The following is a 23479-nucleotide window of genomic DNA, read 5'->3' as shown; positions in this document are numbered from 1 at the left end:
GGCCAATCAGATGCCTATCGAAAGCCCACAAGCAGGGCATGAGAGCTATAGCTCTCTCCTGTTCCTCAGTATTCAAAAGCACACTGCTTCTCATCCTAAATAGTATATTGCTATCATGACTAGTTACCAATGATGGCTTTAAAAGGAATTCATGGAGGATACAGCTATCTAAGTTGGTGGTCATCACTGTATCAAGTGGTGTTACAAACACTTAAGAATCAGGCAGGAGTTATGTAAAGTAAAGCTCTTTATGTAACAAAACATGCCTCTAACTCCTCACTTACTGTGTTCCTCCTGCTCTGTCTCTATACAGTTATGCTGAGTCACTTCCTGGTAGCAAGCCTTCCCTTATTCTTCCTGTCTGCTACTCCAACTTTCCTACCTAGTTCCACATACATTGATACATCTTTCTTCTTATAGCTTTAACAAAGAAAATGATTTTTAACAACTATACAGTTTCAAAAGCCCCATGTATCCCCGTGAATTTTAACATAATCTTTTAGGTAGTGGGACCTTTGTACCATTTGACCTGCCTGTACCAGTTGACCTGCCTGACTCTTAATCTGTTTTGCTACAGCAGTAGTCATTCATTCCTTGTGATAATTGGTATCTGTGACATCTAAAGGGGGTTGAGATGAGTGTGTCATCTCATTCACTTGGGCAGGAGAATCTAAGGTCTTTCCAGTTTGGGGGTTAAACACTGGGAAGGCATCTTCTGCCTCTGGGGGTTGCCTCCCTTTGTCCTGACCTGCTGGTTCTTAGTCTGCTACAGGTCAGCAGCTGCTTCTCAAGTGCCTTCAATCTCTTCTCAAAATGTGGCCATCTAGGGTCACATCCTCCAATGAGCATATGTTCACTTGGCTTTGGAACTCAGCTCTCCTCCTCTCCTTATTCTGCCCCTCATATAAGCTGGGTAGGTCCTTAGCTGACTTGTTGTAGTAATGGGCCTGTATTAATTTCAGTTCTGCTATCACTTCAGCTCATCTTGTCTCTCAGCAGAGTTATGGAGCAATGGCTTGAACAGTGAAATATTAATTTGTGATCTAAGTAAGGTTTATATATAAATGTACAGTCAGGGCCAGAAATATTGGAACAAGGATAACTGTTTTGGCAGTTGGCCTCTGTACACCACCACATTGAAGTTGAAAGGAAACACACCCAGATGGGAGCAAAGTCAGGACTTCCAGCTGTAATTCAAGGGGTTTGGCAAAAGTGGGGCACTAACCATCCAAGAAGTACAGCCAGTGGCATACACACACACACATCGTTGGGGGCTCATAAGTAATGGAACCAATGGCTGACAAGCAGCTGCATGGCCAGGTATGGCCTGTTTCCTGGGTACCCCATGACCAATCAAGCCGATAAAAGGCCTGCAGGTGGTTCTGAGTATTACATTTGCATTTGGTAGCTGTTCACTGGAACTCCGTCCCAACATGAGGTCCAAAGAGGTGTCAATGCGGGTGAAGGAGGCCATCATTAGGCTGAGGAAACAAAATAAACCCATCAGAGAGATAGCAAAAACAGTGGGAGTGGCCAACACAACCGTTTGGAACATCCTGAAAAAGAAGGAATTAACTGGCAAGCTCAGCAACAGCAAAAGGCCTGGAAGACCACAGAAGACAACTAAAGTGGGTGACCGCAGAATTCTGCTCATGGTGAACAAGAGGAACCCTTTCACAACATCTAGCCAGGTCAAGAACGCTCTTGCGGGGGTAGGCATGTCATTGTCAACATCTACAGTCAAGAGACGGCGTCATGAATGTAAATACAGAGGCTTCACAACAAGGTGCAAACCACTGGTAACGCTCAAGAACAGACAGGCCAGATTAGCCTTTGCCAGCAAACACCTAAAAAAGCCTGCCCAGTTCTGCAAGAAGATTCTTTGGACTGATGAAACCAAGATTAACTTGTACCAGAATGATGGGAAGAGAAAAGTATGGAGAAGAAAAGGAACAGCTCATGATCCAAAGCATACCACATCATCTGTCAAACATGGTGGAGGCAGTGTTATGGCATGGGCATGTATGGCTGCCAATGGAACCAGGTCACTGGTGTTTATTGATGACCCGACTGCTGATAAAAGCAGCAGGATGAATTCTGAAGTGTACAGGGCTATACTTTCTGCTCAGATTCAGCCGAATGCTGCCAAACTGGTAGGACGCCGCTTCATATTACAGGTGGATAATGACCCAAAACATACAGCCAAAGCTACCCAACAGTTTCTCCAGGCAGAGAAGTGGGATGTTCTTCAATGGCCAAGTGAGTCACCTGATCTCAACCCAATAGAGCATGCTTTTCACTTAGTACGAAAGTCACTTACCTTTTCGCAGCTTTGATCCGCAGTGGGGGGGAGGCACTCCATCCCTCCCCCCGGAATCCTCCCTGGCTGGTTCCGCTCCGCAGAGCCGCCGGCCAGGGCCGTCCACAGCCGGAGTTCCATCCATGGCCGGCTGCTATGGCCGCAAATGGCGGCTGCCGTAGCAGCTGCCATTTGTATCCTGCCAGGCTGCCGTGATAGGCTACATAAGTATTTACATAGCCTATCACAGCAAAGAGCAGGGGCGCAAACGGCGGCCGCTACGCTGTTTGCGTCGCTGCTCTTTCCGTGATAGGCTACATAAGTATTTACGTAGCCTATCACAGTAAAGGCAGCCACGCAAATGGCATCCACTACGTGGCTGTCTTTACCGTGATAGGCTACTTAAATACTTACATAGCCTATCACGGCAGCCTGGCTGGATGCAAATGGCGGCCGCTATGGCGGCCGCCATTTGCGGCTGCAGCAGCCAGCCAAGAGACCAGCTGCCGCCGCCGGAGCCGCCGCCGGAGCCGCCGCCACCGGAACATCCACCCCAGGTAAGCTTCATCCCAGGGGGATTCTGTGGGATAGCGGGGGGTGGGAGGCCGTTCCGCCACGGGTTTCAGGGGGCCGAATGCCAGTGCATTCGGCCTCACTGAAATCCGTGGTGGAATTCTCCGCCATCCCTATTTTCACTTACTGAAGACAAGACTGAAGGCAGAAAGACCCACAAACAAGCAGCAGCTGAAGGCAGCTGCAGTAAAGGCCTGGTAAAGCATCTCAAGGGAGGAAACTCAACATTTGGTCATGTCCATGGGTTCCAGACTTTATGCAGTCATTGACTGCAAAGGATTTTCATCCAGGTATTAAAGGCAATCCTTAAGTTTGAAATTATGTTGGTTTGTTCCATTACCTATGAGCCCCCAACGACGGGTGTGTGTGTATGCCACTGGCTGTGCTTCCTGAATGGTTAGTGCCCCACTTTTGTCAACCCCCTTGAATTACAGCTGAAAGTCCTGACTTCGCTCCCATCTGGGTGTGTTTCCTTTCAACTTCAATGTGGTGGTGTACAGCAGCCAACTGCCAAAACAGTTATCCTTGTTCCAATATTTCTGGCCCTGACTGTATGTATATAACTAAATCCCAATGATCGCTTTTTAAAAGAAAAAGCAGCTTGTGGGGAGATCTTCCTATACCCCATTTCAAATACCCCACCACTTAGGCTGCTTTCCCCATGGGATTCCAAACCCTACAATCATACTTCCAGCCCAGTCCCATGCAGGTTCGTAGGGACTTCAGTGGGACTTATTCCCAGTTGTGCATAGGATTGCTACCTTCTTCTACCTTTTTGTAGAAGAGACCATCCAGACAATCTAAAGCAAACCACTTAACAGATTAGTCTATTTAATGAAGACTACAGTTTAAAAGAACTAAGAAGGAAAAGGCACAATATTGTTTCATATGCTGGAAGTAACAAGTATACAAGTATCTGTTTAGAGATGCATAGATTGTATGGAATACCAGACAAATGGATTCTGTGAACTGTTGCCAGAACTGCTTTTAGAAAAGTATAATGTCTCTAACTAGAAAATTCTCATCAACCTGTTACTGCAATGATTGATGCATTCAGTAGTTCTACCATATATTAGTGAAAATTATGGTGGTGTACATTTGAGTAGATTCCCACGGTACTTTTATGTCAGGTTGCAAAGCAGATCACATTTCTCCCAATAGCAGTTCATAGGCTTTTACACCTTGGAGTACTATAGGATGCTGGTTCATCATTGGAACAGCAAGGATCACTTTCTCACTTTGTTTTGAAGACAACATTTTGTAACTACAGGCCCTTGACACTCATTTTTTAATTTTTAATTGATTCCATTTCTATACCACCCAATAGCCAAAGCTCTCTAAGCAGTTAAAAAAAATTACAATAAAATCCAAAATAAAACATAATATAAAATCTTTAACATACAAGATGTTAAAACAATTTAAAACAGCTAAAAACAGTTACAACAAAATACTGGGACCCAATAAAACAAGTGTCATTAAAAGCCCCATCATATGCCTTCAAATGCCTGGGAGAAGAAAAAAATCTTAACCTGGTGATGAAAAGATGACAGTGATGACCAAGTGGACCTGAGTGGGGAGAGCATTTCACAGTCAGGAGGCCATCTTCAGACTAGAACCCTTGAGAACTGCTAAGAGGCATTGCTCATGGGCAATGAAATGGAAGTGGAATTTTAACTGTGGTTCCACACTGCACCTCAAATAGTGCTTTATCTCTATTGCAGTCTTGCAGTGCTCTGTTCCAGCAACAGGTGATAGATAGTATGCTTAGAGCAGCATCCCCCAACCTGGTGCCCTCCAGATGTTTTGGACTACAAACCTCATCAGGCCCAGCAAGCATGGCAGATGATATGGGGTGATGGGAATTGGTCCAAAACATCTGGAGGGCAGTGAGATGTGGAAGGCTGGGTTAGGGGGTGATCTATGTAACCTGGACTATGCACTCTCTGACATACACACACCTGCCTATGAGGCTGAACAGAAGCACTGGGGCAAGGATGAACTCCCCTTTCCCCCAAAACACCTCTTCCTCAGCTTCCTTCTGTAAACACAATTCTTCTCAGAACACTGGAGATCAGAATTGCAGGGGGGGGGGGCAAGGGGTTGGTCTTTATCCGATTTTTAAAAATACTCTCCCTCAAAGGATCCCTTTGAAGGCTCCCAGCCTGACTTCTCTGGTTCTATACATTTGTCAGGATTGTGGGGGATTAAGGGATATTGTGCAAGTTTTGCTGTGATAAAAATTAATGAGTGGGAGTGGAGAAGGGTCTGCTAAAAAAAACAGTCATGGAGAAGGTATGTGAAGTTTTTTCTCCATCCAGCCTCCTCCTATACTGCCTTTCTCTCTTGTCTCCTCAGAAGCTCAGTGCAGCTTCCTTATCTGAAGTAGAGAGAGTGAGTGAGTGTATGTGTTTTGTTTATTTGTTTACAAAGAAGATACTGGAATTGCAAAGGGAAATGAGGGAGCACAGAGAAAGAGAGAGATGCTCTTTATAAGAAAGAGGAAAAATAAATTTATTAAACAAAGCCCTGATATAAATCTGCCCTGTACAAGGGGGGTGGGGCAGGGGAGGATGCATTATTGTTTGAAGAATATTCCAGTAATCTTTTTTAAAAACCAAAGTGGGGAAGTGGAAGCGAAGAAGGGTGCTTCCAGATGGAAGGGTTCTAGCACTAAAAATCCAAAGTGATGTGCAGCTATTTCATCTTTTCTTTCTTAATGGATTTTCCATAGAAAGAAAAAAGATGGAAGTAGTGGTGGGAAAACATGGACGGGTTACAAGTGGAAGTTAACATTGTCTGGACCCCCAGGAAAATTCTGTGAGGCAGATACGATGTCATAACAAAAGCCCTATTTGGAAGCACCTGAAGAGTTTGGAACAGATTTTAAATTAAAACACACACACACACACACACACACACACACCTGGCAATGACAGTAAGCAAAACGAAAATGAAAAGGGTGTGCCCAGGCACAGAAGTAAAGAGGTGTGGGGATAGGCCACTCTGTAAACATTTTGTAAAATTCCATGATGAGACAGGGTGACTGCAAAATCAAAGTCTCGTCTGGAAGCACGCCTAGTTGAAAGAACTTGTCATTTTATCCTCCATAATCCTCTTCCTCCAACATCTGTAAATAAAGAATTGGAGTTCCCACTACCCCAATCCACTAATACCCTATGCAAGACTAACATAGGAAAGCATGTATCAGCTACCCTGGAATAACTGCTTAAATGCTCAATAAACATCAGCACCATTAATCCATGCATGAATTATATGTCACGTTCATCCACATTTGGAATGAATTTAAAGCTCCCTGAAGTACATGTGAAACACAAGGTCATCTACAACTCTGAATTAAATCCATGCTCCTAGAACAGGCTACAGATGTTACAAACAATATGCAGATTCATTCAGGTCCTGAAACGTGTCAAGGACAAAGTGTATTCCCTATATAGAGATTGTCTTGGCCTTGGAACAATGCAAGTCTTCCAGGCAATGCTGTCTCTTCAAGTCTTGATATAAATTGACAAACCTGGAAACAACAACACGCCGAACCTCCTTCCCCACTATTCAAAAAGCTTTTAGACACTGCAATAACCAAATACAATCTGTTCTTTCTCAAGCTATGCCCACACTCTTAGAATTCATGTATGAAAATCCATGCTTTCTGGGGGGCAACTCATTGTTATGTGAGAGATCCACAATCAGAATATCATCCTCCTCCTTCTCCGTAGCAGCAGAGTTTGTGGACTGGGCCAAAGATTAGGGCCACAGCACTGGTGGCAGTTGTTCACCTAACCTACTATAGTACAAATATGTTTTCCACTGCATAGCAAGTAGCAGATTCAGGAGTGGGGAGATTAGAATGGGGAAAATGGCACAAGGAAAAAGAATTAGCCCACCCTCCCCCTGCACTCTGGCCCCTATGCCTACGATTAACTCTTGCTTCTTTTTCTTTCATGGAGTTTTATTTTATTTCGAAATAAAAGTTAACAAAATAACAGCTATAAAAAGAACAACGACATACATAATAAGATCGGTAAAGAAACAAAGGAATTAACTTCACTCAAATGCTTACTAAATGAGAGAGGCTTGTTCTCATGATTAACAGCTACAAGCCCTAGGCCATGCTGGGAGTATCCAACCACATATCTGCTATTACAGCTGAAGAGAGAAAAAATGAACACAGAACCCTTGTCTAGTGCCAAATGGAACTGGTGTGCAGCATGTTGAAACAGACACATTTTGTCACAACATGGAACTTGCTGCCAATATAGGTATCAATGATAAACCAATGATCAGGTCAAGTGTAAGCAGTTGGAATAGTTGGGCATCTGCCAACCCCACACACTGGCCAGAGTCCTCCAGAGGAAAACAGACCTTTTCTTTCTGAGACTACCTTGACAGGAGCAAATGAACCGCCCTGGTTTTCAAGGGTGAACAGAAGAGAGAGAGGCTGGGAAGATGCCAAATTGGCCCTTCCTGCACTCACTGTATGCAAGGCTTGCCTGAAAGCAGGGTGTTTAGCACCAGGGGATACCCTCAGCCTGGCAGTGCAGACTGCTGCAACCTCCAGCTTCTGAAGCCAGGGCATTCCTCTTTCCAGGCGCCCATTACAGCCTCCAACCTCTTATTTCTCACTGCTAGTTATCCACCTTCTCCTTCTGGGCATTAAGAAACAAAGAGCAGCAACAGCTACCACTGCTCCTAGCAGGGGTGTGTTTTCTCCCTTCACATTTTAAGGGGGTCCTTTGAGGGTGCCTTGCCAAAGGGGGTTCAAAAACCTGGACTCAGCATTTCCAATAACAGTGTGCAATTCTTTTTGTAGAGAGAGAACTCCTGAGATTCTCAAGTTTTGTTATTTTTCACCTAACTTCATTTCAAATCTCATGCTCACGTCAGATAGAAGAATTACATTTTCACATCCTGTTGGGTGTGTTTCCCACATAAGAATTTGCAACGGTCCCCTGTCCTTCACCCTTGTTCTCACTGCCTGTTGAAATCTGCATGGTATTTAACCATCTGCCTTTTTCTCCAGCCTGCCCAAACAGTTGCTCCTCACCTTCCATCCCACATTACTTTTTGCAAGCCTTTTCAGGAGTCACAAACTAGACAAATGTATGGAAGTCAGTAATACCAGTAGCCAGGCATCTCACTGCTAGTGGTATCCATAGATGTTAAACTACAAGAGGCTGTGTGTAGTACTCAAAAAGCAATATTAACACTTTGTAATAAGTGATGAAAGAGGATCGTGTGTTTTGCCAGAACACCCACAATCTTTTTGCTGATATTCTGATGGCTGCTTTACAAATTACACTAGAAAAACATGTATTTTTCCATATGAGTTCATGCTGCAAGAAGGCACAGCCACCTGGACATACTGCTTACATGTTTTAATACACAAAACATAGCATTTTATTATGTACAATACTAAAAAATGTGTACCTGTCCTATACACATATATACTAAAAGTGTAATGGTCCTATGCTCAATGATGAACAGCATGCCTGTCTACTGCTGCCCTCTTTCACCTCTGCCTGTGACATTATACAGAAAACTGAAACATCACGATGCAACTGTTTTTAGAGATAGAATACCGGAGCACAGAACTCCTGGACTGTTCTTAGGATCTCAAATAAAACTAGATTACAGTTCAAAGGATAGTAAGTTTGGCTTAGACACAAGTTCTAGTGTTCCTTCATCAGCATATTAAAATGCCATATAAAATAATAATATGTAGCTCTCTTAGGCCTGGTTGGGGAATGCTGGGAGTTGTAAGAGTTTTTTTTCTATCTAAATATGCATAGGCTTGCACCCTTTCCTCTGCAAAATGCTACACAGTCTTAGTTTAGAAGGCCCTTGTGAAGCAAGTCACTATCATTACCATTTTACTAACAAGAAAATAGGCCTTGGGCATCTCAAGCTTTTTAAGTAGTCAAACAACCTGACATGCCCATTAGAGAGCAAATCACTTTACCAGAGGACTGAGATTTAAACCAAGGCAAGACACACAAGATCACATCTTTGTTCCCAGTGCTAGTCTGAAACAACCAGTACTCCCTCGCTTCATAGTCATAATTGTCATTCAAGTTAGAATATCAGTTCACCTATTAGAATGCATTAGAACCGCCCTGGTTATTAACTGAACCTACAGTTAGTAGGCTTAAGGGGCTCATTTGTATGGGGGAAGCTCGAGATTATGAAAGCCCATTAGGGTTGGCAGTTTTTATCTAACCTGATGAAAGCTGCCTTCAACAGCTTTGCAACCAGCAGAAGTTCAACAGATGAAGCTATTTCTCATCATTGCATCTTCACTAAAAAGCAAAGTAGCGCCTCTTGAGTTTCTGTCTACCACATATAACTGCTAATGGCTAAGGAAAGATGCCTGCTGGGGAGGAAAAATTGCAACCCTATAGGGCTCACTAGTAAAAAAAAGAAAAAAAAAACAAGAGAAAAGCCCTCCACAACTCTTATGCAATACTATGGTTAACCAGCTAAACACTATAAATTTTCCCTTTAATAAGGAAGAAAAAAAGGCCAACACAAAGACTAAGACCAAAACTGCTGCTTGGAGAACTCTTCATGGCTAATTAAGGCAGCTGATCCAGGGTCTCAGTCCTCCTAGAACTAGGCTTGCCAGCTTTTTTTTTTGGTCTTTTCCTTTCCTGGCAGAGCTCCTGAATTTTTAACACAGCCTTCCCCAAGCTGGGGCCCCTCCAGATGTGTCGGACCACAACTCCCATAATCCCGAACAAGTTGTGCTGGCTGGGGACTATGGGAGCCGCAGCCCGACACATCTGGCGGGGCCCCAGCTTGGGGGAGGCTGCTTTTAACAGCTGCATGATGAACAAACCCAGCAGCTGAAGCTTTCCGCCGGAGGTCGGGGCCGTGTTGCTGGGATGAACGTGACCTGCTGAATTGCTGCCTGCCGGCCACAGCATCAGCCCCGTCGAGGGAGTCGGGCGGCGACTCCGTGCGCGCAGGCGTCGGCTCCTCGCAGCAGGCTCCGCCGCCCCGCCGCCTTACCTGACCCAGAGAGCGTGGCTCGGAGCAGGTGGCTCTTCCTGAGCGAACTGGAAGCGGAGATGTCGCTCTGGGTGCGGCCTCTGGGGCCGGGCTCGCTGGGGAGCAGCCGCCGCCGGGGCGGCGGGGACGAGGCCGCTTCTGCCCGCGGGCTCCCCTTCGTCTCCTCCATCCCCTCCTGCCGGGCGGCGGGGCCGGAGGAGGGAAGACGCCGGCCGCCTCTTCCCGCCCCGAAAGCGGTCTGAGGGACGCTGGCGCCTTCCGCAGCAGCGGCAGAAGGCGTGGCGCCCCTCGGTCGAAGCGCGCGCCGCCGCCAGGCCGCGACGCAGCGCAGCCAGGTCCCCGACGGCGGTGAACGGCGGGAGAAAACTTTTGGCAGGAAGGGCCCGCCCACCGGCGCTCGAGTCCCCGCGCGGGCAGCCGGCTCTGGCTGCAGCCGCCCGCCGCCCTTCCTCGCTTCATGGCCGCCGACAGCGGGAGGGACACGCGCGGCCGTTTAGCGAGGGCTGACTTAGCAGGTCGTGCGAGCCGCCCCTTGGGAAGCCGGGCCCCGGGAGCGCTTTGCAGCGGAGGCTGGTGGCTCCTGTGTCCGTGGGGCGGCGCATCCGCGCTGGGCTTCAGGCAGAACCAGCCAGGACTCTAGAGGAGCTATCCGAGGTGCTGAGCCCGTTTGGTGAGGAGAGCCATTCCCCCATTCCATTCTAGAAGTCTGGAGGGTGTGGGGTGCAAGAGAGGAAGGACATAAGAGCCCTCCTGGATCAGTCCAAGGGTCCATCTAGGCCAGCATTCTGTTCACACAGTGGCCAGCCAGCTGCCTGAGGGAAGCCCGCAAGCAGGACTTGTGTACAACAGCATCCTCCCACCCATGTTCCCCAATAACTGGCATTTATTTAAACATTTCTATACTGCCAAAGCTCTCTGAGGGGTTCAGAAAAATTAAAATCACAAAGAACAACATAAAACAATATAAAATATAAATGCTTAAAACTAGGGTATAAAGATACAACCAGACTAAAACCTAGCAGCAATGCAGAGACTTAAAATACAGTAACAGATCTATAACAGCAAAGCTAAAGGACTAGGTCACTAAAATGCTGGGGAAATAAAAAGGTGTTCACCTGGTGCTGGAAAGCACAACGCAGGTGCCAGGCGAACCTCTCAGGGGAGCTGTGTGCTGTAAAAGTACTCAATAAAGTCTCCTTGTAAGTAAACCTGGATCTGGCTTATCACTTTCTCAGCACCTCCACACCTTAGCAGCCCACAGTCGGGGCATACAGGAGCTCATTCCACAGCCGGGGTCCACAACAGAAAAGGACCACATCCTGGTAGCCAACCACCTCACTTCCTTTGGCAGGGGTTTCCAGAGAAGGACCACTGAAGATTATCTTAGGGTCTGGGCAGGTACATATGGGAGGGGATGATCCTTCAGATAAAACATGGCCCCAAGCCATTTAGGGCTTTGAATGTTCATACCAGCACTTTGAATCAGGCCTGGACATGCACTGGCAGCCAGTGCAGTTGGAAACATGATGATATAATCATATTGGCCAGTTCCCGTTAACAATCTTGCTGCCCTGTTTAGGACCAGCTGAAGTTTCTGGACCATTTTCAAAGGCAGCCCCATGTATAACGCATTGCAGTAATCCAGACGAGAGGTTATCAGAGCATGGATGACTGTAGCTAGGCTATCTCTGTCCAGAGACCAACTGAGTGCATAGTTGGTATATCAGCCTAAGCTGATAAAAGGTTCTCTGTGCCACCGAGTCCATCTGTGCCTCAAATGACAGTTCTGGGTCCAAGAACACCCCCAAACTACAAATTTGATCCTTTATGGGAAGTGCAACCCCCTCCAGAACAGATGCAACATCACCTAGCTGGGCAGACAAACCACACACTAACAGTACCTCTGCCTTGTTTAGTTTGAGTCTCAGTTTATTGGCCCTCATGCAGTCCATTACCATGGCCAGGCACTGATTCAGAACAGCCACTGCCTCACCTGGATTTGATGAAAAAGAGAGGTAGAGCTGGGTATTATCAGCCCACACTTCCAGATGACCTCCCCCAGCAGCTTCATGTAGATGTTGAACAGCATAGGGGATAAAATAGAGCCCTGTGGAACCCCACAGCATAGTTGCCAAGGCACAGAGCAATAGGTGCCACCTTCTGGAATCGGCCATCCAAGTAGGAGTGGAAACACTGCAGCACAGTGTCTCCAACTCCCAGCCTAGACAACCAGTCCAAAAGGATGCCATGGTCAATAGTATTGAAAGTTGCTGAAAGGTCCAAGAGAATCAGCAGGGCCGCACTCCCTCTGCCCCCTCTCATAGGCATAGTGCCTCTGGTACTAGAGGATATATATAGCAATATTATAACTAGTTGTGATTTATAGCCTTCTCCTCCATAAATTTGTCTAATCCCCTTTTAAAGCCATCCAAATTAGTCGCCATCATTATGGACAAATTGTGTCTGTAGTCTCCCCCCCGCCCCCCCTCAACGCACACACACACTAGGTTCTAGAGTACCAAATGGCTATTTGTACATGGAGATGTTTTAATTATTTGGGAAACGGTTGCATGCTTTTGGAAGGGAATTTTGGGAAATGTGTGTACTTTGCACAATCCATTCTTATATTTGAAGTATTGGAATTGGACTGCAAAATATTTCAGAAGTCATTTTATGAAAGATAATGAACCTTAAATGTGATAACATTCCTAAACTTTGCTGAAACCACTTTCAGGAAAGAAATAATGAGCAACCCACATGTAGGATTGTTTTGCAAGACATTGCATGCTTGAGTATTTTACGATATGTATATGAGGTGGAAAGCCACAATTGAACCTGCCTGAATATTTATATCCCATTCTGAAGCCATTCTTTGGGTCACCCTGCAGTCAGAGGAGAGGCACGTGGCAACCTACGATAAGGCCTTTTTGGTAGTGGCACCCCATCTTTGGAATGCCGCCCCCAATGAGGCATGTCTGGTGCCAACTCAGATGTCCTTTCAGCACCAAATGAAGATGTTTTCATTTGTGCATGCCTTTTAGATACTTATTTAAATAAATGTGATCCCTGTTTGACTCCAGCTTTCTTCTGTTTTAACATCTATTTGTTGCTCTGTTGTTTTTAAATGCTATGTGTCCTATTTTATCTGGTGTTTTAATTACTATTTTTATTGAGAGGTGCTCTGGGACCTCTTTGTCGATTGTGGTTGAAGAATGTAGTACAAAAAAAAGCTAAATAAATAAATCAGTAGGGTTTTCCAATGCAGATGTATAGATTTCACAATGGAGACAGATTTCATGGACTAATTCAGTGCACAGTTGCACATGCTGGAGCATGCCTAACAGTGCACTGGACTGCAAGCAGTGCATGCAGATACAAAAAAGGATCTCATTACATTCTGAATGCAGTCACTGTACCTTACCAGATATGGATATATTGTCTTCCTGTGACTTCCTGGATGAGGCCCTTTAATTTAACTTCCTGGAAATACGCCACGTGATTCTATGCCCACAGAGTTGGAGCATTTGGCCTGCTTGCTGTTGAAAAGCCCCTTGCTATATCTTCTAGCCAGTGTGAAGCTGCACCACTATTAAGAGCTGAGGACTAACCCTGCCAGCCTTAAGATAGGGAAGAGGGGCCAATGAAAGCTCCACTGACCCCCATCCTGCACTAACGATCTTGTGAGACACAGTGGATTCCCCATTGTACTGAAGCACAATGAGGATTGGGCTCTAAAAGTAGCGCTACATATTTACTTGGATGTTAGACCCGTTGAACAGAACTCCCTTCCTCAAACGTTTGTTTAGAATTGTATTTATTTATTTAATAAATTTATAGCTTACCTTCTCAAGGTGCTATCAATAAACATACACAACTAAAAACATACACACATTACAACCATATAAACAATAAAGGCAAAAATAAAAGCCATACTGAAGCATAACTCTGTGTTCTCTCCCCACAACATAACATAGCACAAACTTTTCAACAGAAAATAAGTGTTTCTGTAACAACATATGACAAAAATACAGACTGTATCTGTCTACACTTGAAAAGAAACCCCAAAAGATCCACGTAATTATGATGCTTTACCAAGCACGGATTGTTGGGTGTTTTATAATGACAGATATTATGTTGTTTTTAACTGTCCTCGTATGTTTACAGACAGTTGTTCAAGTTGTAATCCAAACATCAACCTCTGTACAGACTCTAAGTATCTACTGCAGCAGATTCAGCAGTGTTTTGGCTTTGCCACTGGTTCCAACTGTGGTAAAAGCAAAATAATATAAACAGTCTTACTAGTATATTCATATGACATTATAATGTCTCCCCTATGTATTACTACTGTATCTGACACAGTAGTCTCTAGATAGCAAACATAAAATCAATAGTTTCATTAAAGTTGCATGGAAAGTGCTCTAAGTAATATCCATTCCCTGAATCAGCAGTTACAGTATACAGCATTTTTGTCTCCCATTTATTTTCCTCTTTATTGACAGAATGTTCATAGGTAGATGTCTGCATTGAGGTATGAATGCCTATCATATTGAATTTTTCTGTGGCAATGAATTTTAAAGCTATCTATTCACATTGCAGGTGGGTACTGGAATATATAGTTTAGCTAAGGTTTGCAACATTTAGCAACTAGAGCTTAACTAGAAGAAATATTGGAAATTCTTGACCAATTTCCCATCTTCTTCCATTTCTTCTAAAAGCAGCAACAGTACCCCAAATTGGTGGAGACTTAGGTACCTGGGTGTGTGCGTGTGCGTGTGGTTTTAACATTTTCCTCCTATGCTGTTTTCCAAGTCTAAATTCCACCACCCCCACCCTTGGTACTTGCCCTGTTATGGAAAACATACAACTTTGAAACTAAAACCATAAAGAAATTCATGAACTCTGATGTATCCAAATGTCAGGCTAGCATTTCTTTTTCCATCTGTGCGTACATAATTTATGTTGCTGTCATAGCACATGATGCATAAAAAACTGACAGCTCCATAGTTCTACAACAGTACTGCCTCTAGTCCTCATGGTGAAACATCTGTGGAAAGTTTTACTCTCTTTAGGGTGCAATCCTATGCATATTTAGACAGAAAAAAGTCCTACAACTCCCAACATTCCCCAGCCAGCCATGTTGCCTGGGGAATGCTGGAAGCAAATTACTGCAGTACAGGGTGCTATAATCAGAATATGTTTAACTGAACTGTTGTTTATCAACTGGCACCCATGTCCATGCAGTGTCTTGTGGAGAGGTGGACTCAGATGAGTTGTATGTTTTGCAAAATTGGATATAAATTGGCTAACATAATTCAGCGTACATAGATGTCTTTCAACTCATTTTGTCTTCCAAGTTTAGCATATCTACCAAGGTTATTTGATGTATTGGCAACAGCCCCTCTGAGGTTATTATGACTAAGAGTACAATCACATGCATGTTTACTCAGAAGTATGTCCCAGAGTGTTCAATGGCACTTACTCTCAGGAAGTGCACATAGGATTTCAGTCTAAATATAGCATAGATTCTGTTTGGAATTGGTACTTTGCTTTGTTTATTTTAAGATTATTTACTCTTGCCGTTTCCAGTACTTTCTCAGGGCTTTCATGATGATAGTGTCCCAAATTATGATGTCATATTTGTCTTCTTGTATCACAGTTACATCTTCCAACATATGATTCAAGACTGAATACCTCAAAGACTAAAGGGTGATCTTAGAAACCATTATCTGACAAAGAGGGTATTAAAATGAGCATTTCTTGAAGATTTCTGTATCTGATGGAATGCATCAAAATCTAGCTCATGCATCCACTTTGATGAAGAATTTAGCACCTGCCATTTCTGACAGTATCCTTTTATGGTAGGTTAATGGATGTAGTCTTTATATGTTTTTGTAGTTCCTTAGAGTCTAGGCACAATATGTGGAGGAACAGAGAAACAACTTTCTGAGTGTGATGACTGTGCTTTGGAATACGCATTTGCTTCATCTGATTTCAGGACAGAGAATTCATGTTCAAACCACTTTCCCTAGAATGCCTGGCTGTCTTCATCCTTATTTTTCCTCTCTAGAATTTCTCTAGAATTTCTCTAGAATTTCTCTAGAATTACTAGAGTGAACACAGTCCATTGGTTATTCTATTAATGTGATTATGCCTTTTGTTCAAAATTGCTGTAGTTATATCTGTAGCTTTTCCTTGTGGCCTGTGGGACATGTAAGAAGCAATCCTATGGCCACCAGACACTGTCTAGAGGGCCATAGGATATGCTCGTTTCAGGGAACCATAGAAGCCCCATCCTCCATGATCAGAAGAGGACAGCGGAGCGACCGAAAAGGAGCATTCCAGGGCAGGGAGAGCAGAGCTGGATGTGTCCAATACGACATTGGATGTGTCATACGGCAGCTTCCTCTCCTGGTCGCCACCGCCCTGCCTCTAGACAGCCGAAAATGGCTGTCTAACAAACAATAGTAAGGCAGGAGAGGTGCAGAGGGAATGATCCCCTCCCCCCGTGCCTCTTCTGCCTTGCTTTGGATAGGCAGTCGTCTCCGAGTTCAGAGGCAGCTGCCTATCTAGTTAGGATTGCGCCCTAAGGGAATAGGCGGCTGCCTCCAATGCAGGGCAGGAGAAGGGGATCATTCCCTCCATGCTTCTCCTGCCCTGCATTTGCGGCTAGACATCTAATTTCAGCTGTCTAGCTGCGGAAGGCAGAGTGGGGGAGGAGGCTGCCAGATGACACATAGAATGTGTCGTACTGGCATTTCTGCCTTCCCTGCCCCAGAACCCCCCCTGGAACGCCGCATTTTGGCTGCTCCACACTCCTCTTCTGAGCACGGAGCATAGGGCTGTTACACGCTGCCTGCAAGGCAGCACGGAATGGCAGGGGAAGGACAGTTCTCCAGGAACAGACCTCGGAGCGCAGGCTCTGAGGTTGGTTCCTGGAAAACCACATGTCCTATGGCCATCTAGCCACTGACAAGTGGCCATAGGATTTCTCCCTTAGCCTATCATGTATCACAGGTATATTTTCCTTCAACCATATTTTGTATGTGACTAGGAGGAGTACGACAAGGCTGCATATTGTCACCCTGCTTATTTAACTTATATGCAGAGTACATCATGAGAAACGCTGGGTTGGATGAATCACAGGTCGGAATTAAGATTGCTGGGAGAATTATCAACAACCTCCAATATGCAGACGATACCACCCTAATGGCAGAAAGCGAAGAGGATCTAAAGAGCCTCTTGTTGAGGGTGAAAGAGGAGAGTGCAAAAGCTGGTTTGAAACTCAACATTAAAAAAACTAAGATCATGGCATCTGGCCCCATCACTTCCTGGCATCTAGAAGGGGAAGAAATGGAAGCAGTGACAGATTTTACTTTCTTGGGCTCCAAGATCAGCGCAGACGGTGACTGTAGCCATGAAATTAAAAGACGCTTGCTCCTTGGGAGGAAAGCTATGGCAAACTTAGACAGCATAGTAAGAAGCAGAGACATCACCTTGCCAACAAAGGTCCATCTAATCAAAGCTATGGTTTTCCCAGTAGTAATGTATGGCTGTGAGAGCTGGACTATAAGGAAGGCTGAGCGCCGAAGAATTGATGCTTTTGAACTGTGGTGCTGGAGAAGACTCTTACGAGTCCCCTGGACTGCAAGGAGGTCAAATCAGTCAATCCTAGAGGAAATCAACCCTGAGTGCTCATTGGAAGGACAGATACTGAAGCTGAAGCTCCAATATTTTGGCCAACTAATGTGAAGAGAAAACTCTCTGGAAAAGACCCTGATGCTGGGAAAGACTGAAGGCAAAAGGAGAAGGGGACGACAGAGGATGAGATGGCTAGATAGCATCACCGATGCAATGAATATGAACTTGAGCACACTCCGGGAGAGAGCGCAGGACAGGAAGGCCTGGTGTGCTATGGTCCATGGGGTCACGAAGAGTCGGACACGACTGAATTACAGATCCCTGATCTGTAAATGCATCTTCACTGGTTTCTATCAAACTGGCAATATCTGGTTCCTGTTTCTCCCTTTGCTTATCTATAACAGGGGTGGACAACTTGTGGCCCTCCAGATGACACTGGAGTGCAACTCCTAGCATCCCTCATCACTGGCGATAATGGCTAGGGCTGATGGGAATTGCAGCCCAACAACAGCTGGAGGGCTACAAGTTGCCTATAGTGATCTCTGATCTATAGTGAACATAAATTTCATAAGCTCATGCCCTTTACATGGAGGATCAAAACTGATGTTTCCCTCTGGATACTACCACAAAGTCTTGCCAAACTGTTTTCCCGCTATATAGAAGAACCAGTGTATATTCTCTCCAAATTGGGATTATTCCTCCTCAAAGTCTTGTGCAATGCAATCCTATGCATATCTACTCATAAGTAAGCCTCCTTGAGTTCAAGGGGACTTACTCCCAGGCAAGTGTGTATAGGATTGCAGGCTTGGAGACATATTTAACACTTTAATGTTTACTTGTTTATTAGTATTTCTGTTTCTGTAGCTATATTTGTCTTTGCTCCTATGTCTCTCTTATATGTAATATACTTGTCATTATCAATTAGTTCAATAATCCAGTCTTTTGAGTTTGTGGGTTCCTTCCTGATGATGATTAAAAATAGCTCTTCCTCTTAAGTTGCAAAATCTCTGTTCATAGGCAGTGGTTAAGCGTTACTCTGCCCACAGCTTCCCTGCAGCAGAGCTAGAAAAAACAAACAAAAGCTGCCCAAGAGTGATGTCGTTTCCTGGTGTATGTCAACGTTGAATAAAAGACAAAGATGAGGAGGCTCAAGGTGGAGGAGGCCCCAGTGAGAATGGATGGACCGGTGATACAGCATCTTTTACCATCACTGTTGTCTCAGCAACAGCACCAGTAGTTGTAGGTACAGTCCTCAGCATAACACTGGCACCTGTGGCCATGAGCCTGTGGACTAAAAAACAGCTGGTGGCACATCCATATAAACAGGGACCCATATAAGAAGAGATGGAGATATTGGCAGCAATCCCCAGAAGCCAACCCAAGACAGAGCACGTAGGCACCTATTGTTCATTATTATTCCTATTATTACTAAAGCACTGTAGGTGCTGTACAAATATTAAAAAACAAAAACAAACAGCAGAGTCCTTGCTGGCAGCTTTATAATCTAATAGACACAATACAAAAGGATATGGAGATGGGGGATCGGGGGTGGAAAGCAAATTCAAGCACATCTTCATAATGTTATAATTATGTGTGAATCCCATCTAGGGTGGCTATGTGTCCAACTTTACAGAGGACAGTCCTCTGTTTGAAGGACTGCTCAGTCCAAGCCCGTTTTAAAGGTAAGCTTAAAAAGGGAGGTAAAACAGGAGCCTTGAAGCTGCTCCTCAACAATTAGCATCTGGACAGCAGATTGAGGAGGCACACAGCTCTTCTCCACTGTGATGTGATGTATTGTACTGCTATTTAAATTATAGTCATTCTTTCTAAATTTGCATCTACACCTATACATGGCTTTGCTACTATCTCTGTACATTTTACTTAATGGTTAGGTCTGTTGCACCATCTGTGTGTTGTCCAATGACTGGGCACCTCTTACATTCCTGGTTGCTAGATCTCTGGCATTGTTTTTCTGATTTATTATATCTGTCTCTGGTAGTTCTATCTTCCCTTGATGCTACTTAATAGTATTTAAGAGTTGCCTGCTGTGATTATGTAGTTATTCTCCAGAACTGCCATTTCTGTTGCTTGGCATATGGGTTGCCTTTTCAAGGGTACAATCACTCTCTTTTAGTAGAAGCTCACATACACTTTTATTATTGCATCCCCAAACAATTTGGTCTTTAATAAGGGACCCTGTTATTGCTCCATATTAGCAGAAATTACTTTTTAATTTTAAATCTCTTCCATTCTATTTCCTTATTCTAAATATATACTGTTAATAAGCAGCATTTATGTTGGGGCTACAGTGCTGTTCAAACAACATTACTTTTTCAGAATTCTCTTCTTCAGCCACCCCAACATCATATGAAATGCACTATCTATATCCAAGACGTCCAAACAGACTAGAGTTAGAAAGGAGCAGAGCAATTAATTGATCAGTTTGACTGCTCCTGTAGCTTTAATTTACAATTCAAATGGCAGCCTATACCATTTCCAGGCTTCTGCCATATTGCTTCCAAGACAAAGTGCTGGTGAAGGGTTTACTTTCAGTTGTACAGGTTGTGAAGCAGCAATTTTAAGATTATTCTTCTCCTGGGCCCTCTTGCAACTTGTACTTTCTACACTGGGCACCAAGTGTTGTCTCCCCTCCCCCACTTTTTTTTTTTTAAGGAAAAGGCTAGGTAAAAACAGACACTTCATTGGCTAAAGAAAAAAATTGAGAAAATATATATTACAGGCTTTGAGTGTAGATGAGACTTCTGTGACACAAAGGAAGTATTAAACAGAGATTAATGTGTGTTCCCCCATCCCCTCCATATTCAAACAACAAAATCAGTTTAGGCAGGGTGTGAATCTGAGTGGAAGAATAGCAGGAGGGGTTAATCAACCTCTTTCCTCACTAGTTTTCCAGCTCAAATAAATCACCCTCTTCAGGCTGCTTGGTTACCTGCAAAGGGCGGTGGGAGGGGGGAAGAAATGGGGGAGCATTGCTTTATCCATTACACAGGCATAAAAACAGTTGGGGAGGGTGATCTTGAGCTTAAAAACTACTGGATGGGAAAGAGTGAAGAAGCTTCTCCTCACCTGCCCTTCCTCTGTGACATACAGACTGCCCAGTTGGCACTGTTCATTTGTTTAATGTGGAGAGAAAAAACACAGAACTTCATAGTTTGAGCCTGAATGTCTGCCTTTCTGCTGACTATGGCCAGAACGGACCTCGAAACAGGTCTATAAGAAATGAGTCACTCTAGCTATCTTACGAGTAGCTATGTATAAACGGGGGGGAATCTGTTTTAGCTCAAAGACCAAATCCAGTTTTGGAGAAGCATTCCTGGGGTACATTCTAGTTGTGGGTGGAGCTGAAGGCAAAAGGAACAGGGCCGAAGGCAAAAGGGGGTGGGGATACAAAAAATACTGGCATATTATAGCATACTGCTAGCCACTCAGCCTTAGGAGAGGCATTTCAAGCTTTTAGAATGGGGGGAAAACTGCACAACAGCTGGGAAACCAGAAAACCATCCATGGTTGCAAAAAGGGGGTATATACCTTAAGTAAATGAGGGAGGACTGTTCAAAGCCCTCAAGTGACACTAGGACAAGCAGAATTAAATCAGATAACTTTAAGTGGCTAACAAAGGCCAATTTTGTCCCAGAGCATGTTAGTTCTAATGAAAAAGAAGGGAGCAAGGTCAAACAGGCCTATGGTCTGTTTGAAGTTCACAAAGAGAACATTCAGGCAAGCAACGATCTCAGAATAAGCAAGAGTGCAAGCTCTCACCACTGACGAACGATACAATATGGCAATGAGAATACAGAGGAAGAGAGGGCAGGTTTTGAGAGAGCTGTTTTGGGGAAGAAGAAGAAGAGTAACAGAATCTGTAAAGGTAAAGGTGTCCCCAACCAGTCGTGTCCGACTCTAGGGTGTGGTGCTCATATCCATTTCTAAGCTGAAGAGCCAGCGCTGTCCGAAGACGCTTCCGTGGTCATGTGGCCGGCATGACTGAACACCGAGGTGCACGGAAGGCTGTTACCTTTCCCGCCGAAGCAGTACCTATTTGTTGTTGTTGTTCAGTCGTTCAGTCGTGTCCAACTCTTCGTGACCCCATGGACCATAGCACGCCAGGCCTTCCTGTCCTGCGCTCTCTCCCAGAGTATGCTCAAGTTCATATTCATTGCATCAGTGATACTATTTAGCCATCTCATCCTCTGTCGTCCCCTTCTCCTTTTGCCTTCAATCTTTCCCAGCATCAGAATCGTTTCCAGGGAGTTTTCTCTTCGCATTAGGTGGCCAAAATATTGGAGCTTCAGCTTCAGTATCTGTCCTTCCAATGAGCACTCAGGGTTGATTTCCTTTAGGATTGACTGATTTGACCTCCTTGCAGTCCAGGGGATTCGTAAGAGTCTTCTCCAGCACCACAGTTCGAAAGCATCAATTCTTCGGTGCTCAGCCTTCCTTATAGTCCAGCTCTCACAGCCATACATTACTACTGGGAAAGCCATAGCTTTGATTATACGGACCTTTGTTGGCAAGGTGATGTCTCTGCTTCTTACTGTGCTATCTAGGTTTGCCATAGCTTTCCTCCCAAGGAGCAAGCGTCTTTTAATTTCATGGCTACAGTCACCATCTGCGGTGATCTTGGAGCCCAAGAAAGTAAAATCTGTCACTGCTTCCATTTCTTCCCCTTCTATATGCCAGGAAGTGATGGGGCCAGATGCCATGATCTTCGTTTTTTTAATGTGGAGTTTCAAACCAGCTTTTGCACTCTCCTCTTTCACCCTCAACAAGAGGCTCTTTAGATCCTCTTCGCTTTATGCCATTAGGGTGGTATCGTCTGCATATCGGAAGTTGTTGATAATTCTCCCAGCAATCTTAATTCCGACCTGTGATTCATCCAACCAGGCATTTCTCATGATGTACTCTGCATATAAGTTAAATAAGCAGGGCAACAATATGCAGCCTTGTTGTACTCCTTTCCCAATTTTAAACCACTCGGTTGTTCCATGTCTGGTTCTTACTGTTGCTTCTTGACCCTCGTACAGGTTTCTCAGGAGACAGGTAAGGTGGTCTGGTACTCCCATCACTTTAAGAATTTGCCACAGTTTGTTGTGAACCACACAATCAAAGGCTTAGTATAGTCAATGAAGCAGAAATAGACGTTTTTCTGGAATTCTCTTGCTTTCTCCATGATCCAGTGAAAGTTGGCGATTTGATCTCTAGTTCCTCTGCCTCTTCGAAACCCAGCTTGTACTTCCGGTAGTTCTCGGTTCGCATACTGCTGAAGCCTAGCTTGTAGGATTTTGAGCATCACCTTGCTGGCATGTGAAATGAGCGCAATTGTGCGGTAGTTTGAACACTCTTTGGCGTTGCCCTTCTTTGGAATTGGAATGTAAACTGACCTTTTCCAGTCTTGTGGCCATTGTTGAGAGTTCCAAATTTGTTGGCATATTGACTGCAGCACTTTAACAGCATCATCTTTTAGGATTTTAAATAGCTCAGCTGGAATACTGTCATCTCCGCTAGCTTTGTTGTTACTAATGCTTCCTAAGGCCCACTTGACTTCACTCTCGAGGATGTCCGGCTCAAGTTCAGTGATCGCACTATCATGGCTATCAGGGACATTCAGATCTTTCCTGTATAGTTCTTCTGTGTATTCTTTCCACCTCTTCTTAATCTCATCTGCATCTGTTAGGTCCCTGCCTTCTTTGTCCTTTATCATGCCCGTCTTTGCACAAAACGTTTCCTTGAGATCTCCAATTTTCTTGAAGAGATCTCTAGTCTTTCCCATTCTGTTGTTTTCCTCAATTTCTTTGCATTGTTCACTTAAGAAGGCCTTCTTGTCTCTCCTTGCTATTCTCTGGAACTCTGCATTCTGTTGGATATATCTTCCCCTTTCTCCCTTGCTTTTTGCTTCCCTTCTTTCCTCAGCTACTTGTAAAGCCT

At 44.5% G+C, this 23479-nt stretch overlaps 1 protein-coding gene across 2 annotated transcripts in view; it reads right to left on the bottom strand.

Moving 5' to 3' along the window:
- Positions 1 to 10268, bottom strand: part of PHACTR2 (phosphatase and actin regulator 2) — a 168574-nt gene extending 158306 nt beyond the window's left edge. Inside the window, exon 1 of one of the 2 annotated variants that reach the window (XM_084827766.1) lies at positions 9899 to 10268. In XM_084827766.1, coding sequence (XP_084683892.1) covers positions 9899 to 10067 — 169 coding nt within the window. In that variant the 5' untranslated portion in view covers positions 10068 to 10268. The remainder of the gene's footprint in view (positions 1 to 9898) is intronic. The other variant, XM_084827768.1, reaches the window with a different exon arrangement.
- Positions 10269 to 23479: the final 13211 nt, after the last annotated feature.

Source organism: Heloderma suspectum, chromosome 1, assembly GCF_057233095.1.
Source record: "Heloderma suspectum isolate Gila_16-S chromosome 1, 16-S_ref, whole genome shotgun sequence".
NCBI lineage: Eukaryota > Metazoa > Chordata > Lepidosauria > Squamata > Helodermatidae > Heloderma > Heloderma suspectum.
Note: the sequence above shows the minus strand (reverse complement) of the source record. Positions and strands in the feature narration are given on the sequence as shown.